At 57.6% G+C, this 13,760-nt stretch overlaps 1 protein-coding gene across 2 annotated transcripts; it reads left to right on the forward strand.

Annotated features, from left to right (window-relative positions):
• The first annotated feature begins 2,502 nt into the window (after positions 1-2,502).
• AK1 (adenylate kinase 1) lies at positions 2,503-11,347 on the forward strand. 2 transcript variants are annotated; one of them, XM_082621286.1, is made up of 7 exons: positions 2,503-2,610; positions 5,603-5,641; positions 7,202-7,237; positions 7,405-7,568; positions 8,317-8,433; positions 10,672-10,863; positions 11,109-11,347. In XM_082621286.1, the coding sequence occupies exons 2-7, from the start codon at positions 5,635-5,637 to the stop codon at positions 11,175-11,177; spliced, it is 585 nt and encodes a 194-aa protein (XP_082477412.1). In that variant the 5' UTR covers positions 2,503-2,610; positions 5,603-5,634; the 3' UTR covers positions 11,178-11,347. The 2 variants fall into 2 exon arrangements, with proteins under 2 accessions (XP_082477412.1, XP_082477411.1); XM_082621285.1 differs by lacking the exons at positions 2,503-2,610; positions 5,603-5,641 and adding an exon at positions 6,761-6,863.
• Positions 11,348-13,760: the final 2,413 nt, after the last annotated feature.

A 13,760-nucleotide genomic window follows, 5' to 3' on the forward strand; every position in this document is an offset into this window, starting at 1 on the left:
TTCTCCCTTTCCCCTCAGCACCTGGTAACTATCATTCTACTTTCTGTTTCTATGAATTTGACTGCTTTAGATACTTTGTATAAGTAGAATCATACAATATTTGTCTTTTTGTGACTGGCTTATTTCCCTTAGCATCATGTCTTCAAGGTACATCTATAGATGCTTGTTGTATTTTTTAAAAAAAAGCATGGAGAAGCCTTTAAGTAAGAAGTGAAAGTCCTACCCCCTCACCCAGGCGATCCTGTGCACACAGCTGCTCTCTCAGTTCTGCTGTAGTTCATCCACTTTAAGATACCGTTGGGGCTTCCCTGGTGGCGCAGTGGTTGAGAGTCCGCCTGCCGATGCAGGGGACGCGGGTTCGTGCCCCGGTCCGGGAAGATCCCACATGCCGCGGAGCGGCTGGGCCCGTGAGCCATGGCCGCTGAGCCTGCGTGTCTGGAGCCTGTGCTCCGCAACGGGAGAGGCCACAACAGTGAGAGGCCTGCTGTACCACAAAAAAAAAAAAAAAAAAGATATAGTTGATTTGATTATAAGACAAAACGATTTCAGAGATTTTTGTTTTGTCTTATAAATTTATTTATTTGTTTGTTTTTATTTTTGGCCGTGTTGGGTCTTCATTGTGGTGTGCGGGCTTCTCATTGTCGTGGCTTCTCTTGTTGCTGAGCACGGGCTCTAGGCGCACGGGCTTCAGTAGTTGTGGAACATGGGCTCAGTAGTTGTGGCCATGGGCTTAGTTGCTCTGCGGCATGTGGGATCTTCCCGGACCAGGGCTCGAACCCTTGTCCCCTAGCATTGGCAGGCGGATTCTTAACTACTGCACCACCAGGGAAGCCTGATTTCAGAGATGTTAAAATGCAAAAAAAAAAATTTTAGGGATAGATTTTACACACACACGCACATACACATCCGCATGTTTAGAATTGTTTTCATGAAGGTGGGATAAGATCAGTGCTCTTGGGCCTTTTGCCTCTTTCTCTTGCCCCACCAGCTACACAGACCTCCAGCTTCCTTTCTCCAGCTGACTCTAGGGCAGTTGCCATCTCCCCAGCCCGACTGTCTGTGCCACTGTCCCTCCCATCAGTCAGTCTCCACTGGCACTAGAGAACATCCTGTACATGTTTTTGCGCCCACTTGTGTGATTCCTAAGAATAGAAAGACACATTTGAAAGTTTGATTGACATCATCAATTTGCTTTCCCCATCATCAATTTGCCAGTTCACACAACCACCTACAGCCTTCGAGAGGGCCTTTCGAACAATGTCTAAGGCAGACCCTCTGACCCACTACTCACCCCGCCCACAAATGGTGAAACTAAACTCCCAATGAATAAGAACCTTGTCTGACGTCACAGGTGGCCATGCTGGGATTAGGCCCAGGCCTCCTGGTGTCCAGACTGCTGTTGTTCCTAAGAAACCACCCATCTAAGGTGGTCTCACCCTTCTGATAGTCTCACCCTCTTGCTTAAACACCTTCCATGGCTCTTTTGTGCCTGCAAGACAAATTCCAAATTCAACCCACTCCATCTGGGGCTGCTGCCTTCAAGGTCATGATGTGGTCTAGTGGTCAAGTGCCTGAGTTCTGAAGCTGCAAGGTCCTAGGCTCTCATCTCTGTTCTGCTACATCATTGGGCACCTGTTGCTGTGTCCCGGTCTCATGCAAAATGCTGGGTAAACACATCACCCTCTACCTGGGAACCCCAGGCAAGCTCTTTTACCTCACTTTCCTTCTCTGTGTTTAAGGATGGACAGACATAGTCTGAGGCCAATGCTCTGCCCGGCACCTGGTGCCCACTGAGTCTCATTAATGGGAGCTGTTCTTTTTTTATCAGGATTGTCAGTCCCCCATCTGGGTGCCCTCAGGATTCTGAATGACCCACATCCTCACACAGCCTCATTGGGAGCTGCCTGGCAGCTGCATGGGATCAGGGCTGGGTTTTTTTTATAATCTACACAGCCACTGCCTCAGAGATGGGTATGTGGGTGGTCTTTGGAGTCCTGGGAAGTTACTGTCCCAGAGGAGCTCTTGGGTCCCTTCCAACAGAGGAGGAGGAGTTCCAGGTGGGTCTTGGCCCAGGGGCCTCTGGGCAGGGTCCGAGGAGGGGCTGGGGGACTTTGTCCAGCCAGCAAAGCCCCCAGAATCCATGCCTCGGTGCCCTCCATCCCTGGTTCTGGCCTCTCTCTGCCACCGATTTACTGTGGGATTTTGTGCAAAGAGCCTCTCCTCTCTGGGCATGTTTCCCCAGCTGTCATACAGGAAGCCTGGTCCCGTCCCCCTGGAGCGATGCGGGCACTGTGGGGGTAACGAAGGAATGAAAAACCCTGGGGAAGCTGTAAAGTACCCTATGCGTGTGCAGGCACAGCCACCTGCAGGTGCACGGCGAGGGCGCCTGCCTGGCTTCCCATCAGGGCTCTGCTCTGGTCCAGTGCCCGCTCCCTTCCTGGTCCGCTCTCCCTCCCTCTGTCCCTCCCTCCCTGCCATCAAGGAGCGCTGGCTCCCGGCATGCCATGCGCTGCTGACAGCCTTATAAATAGTCGCCTTTGCAGGCGGGCGGCCGGCGAGGACGGGCAGGGCACGCACTGTCCCCGGTGCCCACCCGCACCCCTCCCTCAGGTCAGTGTGTGCCCGTGTGTGTGCCTGTGCACGTGTGGGAGGTGCCCCTGCGGGGAGTGGGGAAGCCTCACGCACCTGGGGGGTGCGTGTTTGTGTGTGTCAGGGTATCCTCGGGGTTTGTGTGGCTGTGTGTTTGTATCCATGGTTGTGATCTGTGTGCATCCGCTTGCCTGTATTCCCCAGGCTCTGCTCTGGGTATTTGTGCCACACTGTGTGTGCCATTGTGGATGTGAGTGTGTGTGTGTGTGTGTGTGTGTTGCTCTCCCTCCCAGCCTCCGAGACAGTCACCCCTTTGTCCTGCCGGCACTCTTGGGGCTCCAGGTCCCTGCCCTTGGCACGTCCCAGCTGGGGATTGGGGAGGGGGAACTTGGCTGGACTGCCTGCCCCGAGGACCTGGGCAGGGGCAGCCTAGGTGATGGGAGGAGCTATCCCCTCACGTCATTTTGAGTGCTGGGGGGACGGGAATCCCCCTGGGTGTTTGGCCCCCTGCCCCAGCCTCCTGAAAAGCAGGGGCCCTGTGGGAGCCCTGGGAGAGCCCATGGGGCCTTTCCTGAGTGCTGCTCAGTTACCTACCTCCAGCAGCAGCAGGACTGGGCCTGGGGATACAAGCCCAGAGAGGGTACAAGCCCAGAGAGGGTACACCAGCTGCCCAAGGTCACACAGCTGAGTGATAGAGTTGGGATTTGAACCCTAGCCAGTTGCCAACCACTGGAAATGCTGCTCTTGGTCAGAAGCTGGGAGACCTGGGTCTTGCCCTGGCCTCACCTTGTGATTGAGATGAAGTCTCTGTCCCATTGGGCCTCAGCTCCCCAGGCCCCTCAGCAGACCACCCAGTCATATTAGGAGTTTCCGTGGCCCTGAATTGGGGACCTTATAAGGCCTGAGTGCGGAGCCCGTAACCCAACTCTGTCCTGGACCCCTGGCTTCTGTGAGGACTCTTCACAACCCAAGTTATTTTGGACCAAGAAGTGGCAGGTGCCAGCAAGACAGAGGGGCTTAGGTTACCAGGAGGGGGCAGGGCAGGGTGGGGTCGGGAACACTCCTCAGGGTGTCGCTGCAGGCTGTCCCTGGCCTGGGAGCCCTCTCCCTCCCCCACCAGCCACAGAGGGGCACTGGCAGCCCTTACTCTTCCTAAGCACACTCAGCAGGAAAGAGGTAATAACTCATACCCCATGAGCAGCGGGACGGTCAGCAAAGCTGCTAAAGGACCTAGTGGGTGCCAGGCCCAGGGCAGCAGAAAACGTAGCCCCAAGTGTGACCCCAGCCAGGCCCTGGAGCAAGTCTCTCCTCCTCTCCAAGCCTCACTTCCCTCACAAGGTGACTGTGAGGATGGAGTGAGGCTCCCGGCGCTATGCTCAGCCAGGGCCCAGTGTGGTGGACACAGGCCTGCAGTATACAACAGAGAGGCCCAGTACAGTGTGGTGTGTGTGATGCTGGGCGACGGTCACCTGCCAGTGTGGGAGTGGAGAGCAGAGTCCAGGAAGGCTTCCTGAAGGAGGTGACACCTGAACTGAGTCCTAAACCTTAGGCAGCACCTTAGGGAAGGGCATCAAGGTGTTGGGTGCAACATTAGCCGGACCCTGGAGTGGGACACGGTCGTGGTGGGTGAGGGAGATCGAAGCAGTTCAAGAAGTGGCTGATAAGGCTGCAGAAGGTGCTGGGGGCCAGCTCGCTGGGCCCGGTCAGCTACGTTAAGGTTTATTTTGGGGACTGAAGGGGCCATACATGGAAGGATTTTAAGCAGGTAAAGACGTGGTTTGATGCTTGTCAGAGAAAACCCTGCAGATTGCCTGGTGGGGTATGGAGGTAAGGAGGCCCACGGGAGGCTGGAGCAGTGGCCAGGTCCCCTGCTTGGAACACGGCAGTGGCGGTGAGGACACAGACTGGAGGGAAGTTCCGAGCGGAGGGCTGGGACTTGCGTGTGTGGGGTGGATGTGAGTGGGTAGAAAGGCCTTCACTCTGACGGCAGCCTCTGGCTGGGTGATAGGGCACAATGCTGGGGACACGGGAGGAACTGTTTAGAGGCTCGGGGTCTGTGGGGTCTCTGGGCCTGTCCAGGGGCTGTAGATGTTTGGGGCTGGGAGAGGAGGCCTGGGCTGGCTGAGCAAGGATGGGGGTCCTGGGAACCTGACGCCAAAAGTGAGAGGGTGGAGTAGGGGCCCCGGGTGGGGATGTCCCCAGCAGGAGGAATGCTGGCCAAGGGTTGAGGGTCAAAGGCCAAGGCAAGAGTGTCTCTGATGTTTGCTGGTGGCCTTGGGGAGGGCTGGTGGGTGGGGAGTAAAGAAGTGGGGGCCAAAGATGTGTTGCAGTAACTCTGAAGACACTGATGGGAAGGGAAGGTGGAGGGAGACCCCTGGGGCTGTGGATGAAGAGCGGGGGGGTCCCAGGAGGCATTGGGCTTGATTTACACACTGAGGGAAGGTGTGGGCAGGGGCCACGTCAGGGGTGGAAGTTGGGCCTGTGCAAGGGTGAGAGCCTGGGGACCCCCTCAGTTGAGGACCGTACAGGCTGTGGTCACGTGAGCAGCCCCGCAAATTTCTCTCCCACCCTGGGCCTCTGTGTCCCTTTGAGCATCCTGGTCCAAACCTCATCCCAGATGAGGACACGTGCAGCTCCCCTCCCACCTGCCTGCCTCCGGGCCTTCCTCCTGGCCCTGGGGAGTGTTGTCAAGTTGTCGGGCAGATGCAGGACCCAGGGCCTGTTTTCCCGGAATTGCAAGGGGAGCAGCTCAGTGGCTGCTGGTGTGGCTGTTTATGCCCCTCGGTGCTGCCCCCGCTTTCTGGCTCCAGAGGGAGGAGGCAGGGACAGGACAGCGGAGGCACCCAGAGGAAAGGGGACTTTGTGAAGTCCTCCCAGCCTCCTGGGCCTTCCCTGCCCCCAACAGCCCCTCCACCCTCAGAGGACGGTCAGGGCCTAGCACAGCATGTGGCTGGGCAGGAGCAGAGGCAGGAGAATCCCCCTCACCCCCCCAACCTGTGCCCTTGTCTTGCAGAGTGCTGACTCGGCTCCCCAGACCTCGGCAGGATGGAAGGTACGGAAGCTCCTCTCTTTTCCTGCTCACATCCTGGGCCTCAGTGTGCCCATCTGTTTAGGGGGTGTGCTTTCGGGAGACATTCGGGGAGGGTTTGGACGTGGCTCTGGGGCTGCTAGAAGGGGCCTATCTGGGGGCCTCCAGCATCCTCCTCAGGCCTCTCATGGGATATACCAGCTCCAGGATTACTTTTAGAAGGGAAGAGGCCTCCTTGAGGCTCCTAAGGGCCGCACAGCTCACCTCCTACACTGGTATTTATAGAGCTGAATCTCTGGCTCTTTCTGGAGAGGGGGCGGCACTGGTGAGGGAAGGCCTGCCCTGTGGAGAGGCCCCAAGGGTGCAAATGCCAAGGCAAACAATGGCACATTCCTGCCCCTCTCCCGGACCAGCGGGGGTGGGTCTTGAGGATGTCTTGGGCCCCCCTGGCTCCTACAGGCTGGGACCTGGAGGGAGACATGGGCCAAGAGCCCGGCTGGCCCACCTCCTGGCAGCACCACCCATCCCTCCCTGGCGCTGGGCCTCGGCCTGGGAGGCTCTTAAAGGAACCCAGCTGTCCTGGCTGCTGCTGCGGCCTGAGGCCGGTGGTCATCCTTCCAACCCTGGGCCTCTGAACATCCGCTGCCACTGGGTTGTGGCCTCCCCCCACGCCCAGGCTTGTGCCCATCACACGGCAGCAGACGATGGGAACCCAGAGAAGTCGTTCTTCGGCAGCTCCTCTAGACCTCCAGCCCCGTGGCTGGGAGGACCCCGGGGAACTGCCGAGCTCACCTCCCCGCTGGGGCAGGGACTTCTTTCCTAAGTGCACACAGCGAGCTCCTACTTCCCTGAGAAGCGGGGAAGGCCTGGCAGCCTGGGAAGAGGCCCTGGCCCCAGCCCTAGTTTTGGCATCCCTGGAGCGGGCCCCTGCCTCTAGGCCTAGGTTCCCCCCCTCTCTGGTGGGGCTACGGTCTTGCTGAGTTCTGAGATAGAGGTTGAAACGTAAGCTCCCTCCCTCTCCGGGCAAGGGTTCCACGCGCCCACCAGAGCCCTCTTCCCCAGCAACCGTCTCCAGGGCAACGTATGTTGTGGTTGCCAACTCCACACTGGTACCGCCCAGGGAAGGCAGGCGGCAGGCTGGCCCAGGGCCTGGGAGGGGAAGGGCAGGGGACACGGCGGAGCAGGACCATGAGGGTCTGCCGCTCGGCACCAGACTCCCGCAGCATGGAAGACGCTAACGCCCGAGGTGACCAGGCATCTCGGTCCAGCTGCCCACAGGGAGGGGCCGCGAGGGTTGGCGTCCGAGCCCCTGAGGGTCACCCTCACAGCGTGTGCTGAGCCCATGGCCTTCAGGCCTCTGCCTCTCTGCCTGGAACACCCTTTTCTCCCTGACCTGTCCCAGTCTCTGAGTTTTCCTCGCCCCATTATCCCTCACTCTGGGCTGACTCATGGGCCTCTCTGACGGGACCATGAGCTGTGTGTGTGCAACTGCCTGGGGCCCAGCACAGGCCTGGGATCCCAGAGGTACCTCTGGTTCCTTGTCTAGTGACTCACTGAGCTCTGTTCCCCTTTTCTCCCCCACAGAGAAGCTGAAGAAAACCAAGATCATCTTTGTGGTGGGTGAGTCCGAGGCAGGCGGGTGAAGCAGCAGGCAGGGAGGGGCTGTGCAGGCCCTGGTGGGAGCCTGGGCCTGGGGCTGCACCCTAGGCTCTGCCCCCACTTCACTGGGTGACCCGGGCAGACCCTGTCCCATTTCTCGGGGCTTCTGAATGGGCGGGCGCTTGCAGGCGGGCCTGGCTCGGGGAAGGGCACCCAGTGTGAGAAGATTGTCCAGAAGTACGGCTACACCCACCTCTCCACCGGGGACCTCCTGCGGGCTGAGGTCAGCTCAGGCTCGGCCAGGGGAAAGATGCTGTCGGAAATCATGGAGAAGGGGCAGTTGGTGCCACTGGTGAGTGGGCCCCGGCAGGGTGAGGGGTGGGGGGTGAGGGAGGCCCCGAGTGGACACCAGCCAGCAAAGCCCATGACACACCAGCAAGGCGGACCATGACCTTCCCTGTTTCTGAACCCTCCTGAGGGTCCCCACTGCCCTTGGCAGAAAGTTCCTTCCAGAAGCTCCCAAGAGCCTCCAGGACCTGCCCTGCCAACCCCTCCAGACTCCCACCACCCTGGCCTTTCTGTCCCCTCACACTGATCACACTCCTTCCTGCCTGGAATGTTCTTTCCTCCTCATCTTTCATACCTTGCTGACTCCTCAAACTCAGGCTAAGAACCCCCCCCCTTCCGCCAACTTTATACTCCAGTAGCCTCCCTTCTTTGCCCGTATAACCCATGTCATGCTTGGAAACTATAAATCAACTGTGTAAATGTCTGTCCCCACAGCAGACTGTGAGTTTGCGGAGGTCAGGGAAGGTTTGCTTTGTTCACAGCTGTGTCCTCAGGCCCCAGACAGAAGGCTGGGAGGAGGGGCTCAGTCATATTATTGAGTGAATGAAGAAATGAATGAATGAATGAATGAATGACTCAATCAATCCATCAAGTTGTCACAGTTCACAGAAGGCTTCCTGGAGAGGGAGGCTTGTTTGGGAAATCTGTGTTAGGCCAGAGGGCATTTCCAGCTGTGGGGCAACATGCAGAGCCCTGAGGAGGGGGTGGAGAATAGGGGGTCATGACTCCGTCTTCTTTTGCCACGCCTCCAGGAAACAGTGTTGGACATGCTCCGAGATGCCATGGTGGCCAAGGCAGATACTTCCAAAGGCTTCCTGATCGACGGCTACCCCCGAGAGGTGAAGCAGGGGGAAGAGTTTGAGCGGAGGGTAAGTGCAGCCTCATGGAGCTGTGACATGGGATGAGCCGGCAAAGGCTGCTGTGATGGGCAGTCCTGAGCAGAGGGAGAGATAGACTGACTGTGGGCGGGTGGGAGGGTGGGCAAGGAGGGAGACCAGGGAGACTTTCTGAAAGTCTTTCTAGAAGTCTAGAAGAAAATGAATGGAAGGAGAGAGGGCACCAGGCTGGGGAATTCACAGACCTGGCTGCAGGTTCCAGCTCAGCTGCTTGAGGCCTTGGGCCAGTCAGTCTGCCTCTCTGAACCTCGGTGTCCCCAACTGCAAAATAGGGACAGACAGTTCGCAGCTGCCTTGAGGGGCTGCGTGGGGATTAGAAAGAATGCATCCTTCAAAAGTGGGGCTTGGCACCCCATAAACACACGTTCAGAGGGGCAGGGAACAGCATGGATAGGGCTGGAAGGGTCACGCTGATGTGGGGAGAACAGAATCTGTGGGGCAGGGCAACCGGCAGTGATGTGGGTGGGGACGTTCAGGCCGGGCTGAGGCCTCGAATGCCACAGAGGGGCGTCTAGTCTCCTTCCAGGTGCCATGGGGAGTCTGGCTGGAAAGAGTAAGCCTTGAGGATGAGGACTCTGGGCTGCCTGGCATGGGTGTCCCCCAGGACAGTGGGGGAGCACCTCACTCAAACACACACATGTGCAGGCATATGTGCCCACAGGCATACAAGCACACGTACATGTGCACACAGGTACAGACACTTACACATGCACAAGGCCAGAGGCATATGCACACATGTACACAGACATGTAATGTACACACGCGCAGACTCATGCAACGTGTGTGCACGGATGCAGTACATCCAGATACAGGGACGCACAGAGATGCACACATATGTGCACACACAGATGCACACACATACACCAATACCTCTGATGTCACAGGCCATATGGGGGAAACAGATGAAACTGCAAGTGCCTAGGAGGAGGGAGAGGTCTGCTGACCTCTAAGCGTGGGTTCGGGCTCAGGGAAGGCTTCTCAGCAGCAGGAATGCCTGCGGGGAGGACCGGGCATCTTAGGGGGCTGGGGCAGGACCTCCATCCCCATTGCCTGTCTCTGTGAGGCTGGGCCATCTTTGGGCTTCCATAGCTTTGAGCCTCATCCAGAGGGAGGATATTATATTCCTTGACCTCGAAATGGCTGCAAGACCTCAAGAGAGTGTCTGTCCTGGTCTGGGCCTCAGTTTCCCTATCTGTGCAATGGGGATTGGCTGGGTTTCCTTCAGACTAGGAGGCCATGGACCCTGAGATCAGATGCCAGGCAGCCCTGAGGCACGTCCTGATGTACCAGCTGCATGATGTCGCCTCAGGCCCTCAGGGTCACATCTAGAAAATGTGGTTTAATGAAAGTTAACCTGTCCCTGCTGGGGCTGTTCTAAGTGCTACTGTGTGGGCTGGGCACCTGGTCTTCTCGGCTCTGGGCACCAGGGGGCGCCTGGGCCTCACCGAAGGAGGACTGGTCGGCCTTCTGGCCCTTGCAGATCTTCCCCGCGGATGAAATGCTTATTGCAATGACAGTGACATTGCTCAGAACCCCCAGAGCTCAGCAGGCCCCCTTCACTCAGCCCTCCTTATTCCTCTGTCAAGTTCATATCCAGCCTTGCAGGTATAAGACGCACCTACCTGCCCTCGGGGGCTCCAGGCCTGGCTGGGAGAGGGACCTTAAGTAAATAACCAGAGGCCCTCCTGAGACAAGCTCGCGGCAGAAGTAAAGGGGGACTGGAAGAGCATGTCCCAGAGAGCTGGGATGGTGGGGGGGTGGGCATCTGCAAAGACTGTCCTAGAGGAATGAGATTTTAGCTCAAATCTGACGGCGAGCACTTGGTATTGAGGGAAAGGGTTCCTGGCCAAGGTTCCCGGCATGAGCAAAGGCCTGGCAAGGGAGGAGGTGGGTGAGAGCCCAGACCACAGACAGTCCGTGTGGCTGAAGCCAGGAGAGCAAAGGACTGAGAAGCACGAGATGAGGAGGGTGGGAAGGGTAGGTCAGGTAAGGAGTTAGGACTTTCTCCTGAGGGCACTGGGGAGCCATGGAAGAGGTTTGAGCAGGGGAGGGGCAGGGCAGATTGGTTTAAGGAAGGTCCCTCAGACTGCCTTGCGGGAAGGGCTTGAAGGTCTGAGTGGGTCTCAATGGGGCCTCAGAAGTGGGAAGATGGGGAGGAGATGGCCCCAGGGGGCAGGAATGAGGCCCCTGTAAATAGTGCCCTGCCTGCAGATCGGACATCCCACACTGCTGCTGTACGTGGACGCAGGCCCTGAGACCATGACCAAGCGGCTCCTGAAGCGTGGAGAGACCAGCGGACGTGTGGACGACAATGAAGAGACCATCAGGAAGCGCCTGGAGACCTACTACAAGGCCACAGAGCCCGTGATCGCCTTCTACGAGAAACGTGGCATCATCCGCAAGGTGCGGGCCCGAGGGGGCCCTAGGCCACCTGGGTCTTTGCCTGGCTTGGCCTCAAATTGCTGTGACCTTGGGCCAGCCCTCCTGTCTGGGCCTTGGTTTCCCCACTGGTTGGATGAGGGGCTGCTGCCCACTGTGGCTGGGCTCGGGGAGCCTGGCCTGGCTTCCGGGAGAGGTCAGCCCCCTGCCTCGGTGGGGCGCACCCAGCCTTCCCCGGCATCTTGCCCTCACGGCCCATCTCCCCACAGGTCAATGCCGAAGGCTCCGTGGACAGTGTCTTCTCCCAGGTCTGCACCCACCTGGACGCCCTCAAGTAGCAAAGCTGGAGCCCCTTCCCCAGCTCAGAGCCCGGCCCCACCCTCGTCCTGACTCAAGGCCTTCCCACCCTGAGCTCAGCGCTTCCACCCTGCCTGGCTGGAGTACAGGCAGAGGAAGCCACTTTATCCTGTTTTCATGGACAGCCGAGCACTAAAGGAATTTCCAAGGACATTCAGTTTTACTCCTTTTTCTTTGATTCCATCAGGGATGATTCACATGGCGTGGCCGCCCCAGCCTGGAGTCCTCAGCCCCTCCCCTTCCCGTTCCTCTTCGGGCCCCTCAGCCCACCTCAGCCGGCACCCCTCTCCTAGCTCCGTTGGAAGACGCAGGGCCCTTCCTCACACATGGCGTGCTGGGCCTGGGCTGTGCCAGGCCTGGGGACACTGGGTGACTGAGGAGTGGTCCTGGCTCTCGGGGACTTGTGGTCAGGCAGAGCTGGGCCCTGGCCTGGGTTCCTCTGCATCCTTGTCGTGTGGCCTTGGTCCTGAGCCCCTTAGCTCTCTGAGCGTGTTTTCTGTCCCGAACCCCTGCTGGGGACTGGGCTGGAGCAGGCAGTGTGGTCATGGGCTGTGGGAGGGCTTCCTGGGCAGTGGGGGCAGCACACATCAGCCGGCCGAGTGGGCAGCGAATTGGCCTCCTTGGTGCAAGAAGCTCTGAGGGTCCGGAAAGGGCATCAGGATTGAATGGGGGGGTCATGGTCAGGGGTGCCTCCCTGATGAGGTGAGACCCGAAGGATATCCCACCATGTGGTCCTGGACAGGTCACAACCTGCCCTTCCTGAGCCCATTTCCAAATCTGAATTAGGATCAGTGCCCCCTCCCCCCAAACCTCCCCCAAGGTTAGGATGAGAAAACACTGAGCAAGGGGTGTGGGTGGTCAGTTACCTTGGCCTGTGGGACCGGAGACCAGAGCAGCCTCAGGGAGGTGCAGGGCTGGGGTGCTTTGGGGCCGCCCCAGAATCCCCTCTTCTGTTCTCTTTGACTCTTTGACCTCATCACGGAGAAAGTCTCCATTGGTGCTCACATGTCCCTAACACCTGTCCCAAGCCCAGCTGGCTCCCTTTAAAACCAAGAGAGCCTTCAGCAGGGCATCCCCAGCTGGAACGAAATCCTGGGCGGGGCTGATGGTGCCCCTGTGTGTCCCCTTCTACCTACACAAGTGCGGCTGGTTTTCCATTGACAGTAGTTATTTAAACTTTCCTTTAAAATAAACGTATTTAAGTTTTAAAAGATGAGTCTATTGAAAGAAGAACACGAAATCAATAAATGATAGCACAGGGGAGGTAGGTTCTAGAAGGCAGGCATCATGTGGCCCTGGGTGGGGTGCGGGCCGAAGGCCTCTGCAGCTGGCCTTTCTGTGCCCCGTGCCACCTGGGGCGCGCCGGGAAGCCCCAACTCACTCTGTGACCGCCCACCTCGGGGTCTCCAAGTCGCATCTGTCAAACTGGGCTAAAACATACACACACACACGCATGCACACGCATACTCGTGCACACACACATCCTCTGTCGAGGTTGTCATGATTAGCGCAAGGATGAGTGGAAAAACACGCCCCCAAGATGATAAAAAGCTAAGAGAAATCCACCTGACAAAATTGTCTTCAATATCTTCATTTTTTTAAATTACAGCTTCATTAATTCAGGTGTGTCTTCAGTTTATAAAAACCTAAGCTGACCCAAACTATTCACCATGGAATCACTTTATTCACTAAAGAAAAAAAAACCCTTGAAAAAAACACAAAATGTTTAACAGCTCCAGTAACTACCACCATCCCATCCTTGCCACCGCGAGCCTCCCTCTGAGGGTTTCCTTAGTTCACGTTTCCAGAGCAACGGCTATGCTGGCAAAAGATGGTGTCGCGAGCCCCCAGCCTGCTGTGCTGTGGCTCCCAGAAGGAGGGCAGCCGTATTCACAAAATTCCAGACCAGCTCTGGGCAGCTCAGTGCACAGAGCTCAGAGGAGTCCCTAGTAGCGGGAGTTTCCTTGAACTGGAACTCTGGAGTGGGGCCTTGAGGGTACGGAGGAGCTTGCTTCACCATGAGACAGAGGGCGTGGAAGGGCGGAGGGAACAGCTCTGCGGAGCCTCAAAGGTGGAGAGGACCAGTTGTGGGGAGGGCTGAGGCCGTAGAGGGACAGGAGTGCAGGCTAGAGGCAGGGCAGTAGCAAGAGCCAAGCCTGGTGACTGGTGGGCAGCCAGGCTCTCAGGGCCTTGAATGCTGACTCAAGTATCGTCTTTCCCATAAGAGCAACGGGAAGCTCAGAAAGAGCTTTGTTTGTTAATGAAATATTTCAAACAAAGTGAAAATTGGAGGAAATAATATAATGAACACCCATATACCCATCACCAAGATTTAGTAATTGGTAACATTTTTCCATACTTCATTGTTTTACTTTTGCCAAGCTATTTTTTTTTTTTTTTTTTTTTGCGGTACACGGGCCTCTCACTGTTGTGGCCTCTCCCGTTGCGGAGCACAGGCTCCGGACGCGCAGGCTCAGCGACCATGGCTCACGGGCCCAGCCGCTCCGCGGCATGTGGGATCTTCCCGGACCGGGGCACGAACTCGTGTCCCCTGCATCAGCAGG

This window comes from Mesoplodon mirus (assembly GCF_964341445.2).
Source record: "Mesoplodon mirus genome assembly, chromosome: 1".
NCBI classification, from domain to species: Eukaryota; Metazoa; Chordata; class Mammalia; order Artiodactyla; family Ziphiidae; genus Mesoplodon; species Mesoplodon mirus.

Excerpts from the sequence above, each read along its gene's own strand:
- AK1 (XM_082621285.1), top strand. The coding sequence starts at position 6,806 with ATGAGGGTCTGCCGCTCGGCACCAGACTCCCGCAGCATGGAAGACGCT. Across the intron at positions 6,864-7,201 it reads GGAAGACGCTAACGCCCGAG|AGAAGCTGAAGAAAACCAAG; the intron begins GTGACCAGGCAT and ends TCTCCCCCACAG. Across the intron at positions 7,569-8,316 it reads AGGGGCAGTTGGTGCCACTG|GAAACAGTGTTGGACATGCT; the intron begins GTGAGTGGGCCC and ends CCACGCCTCCAG.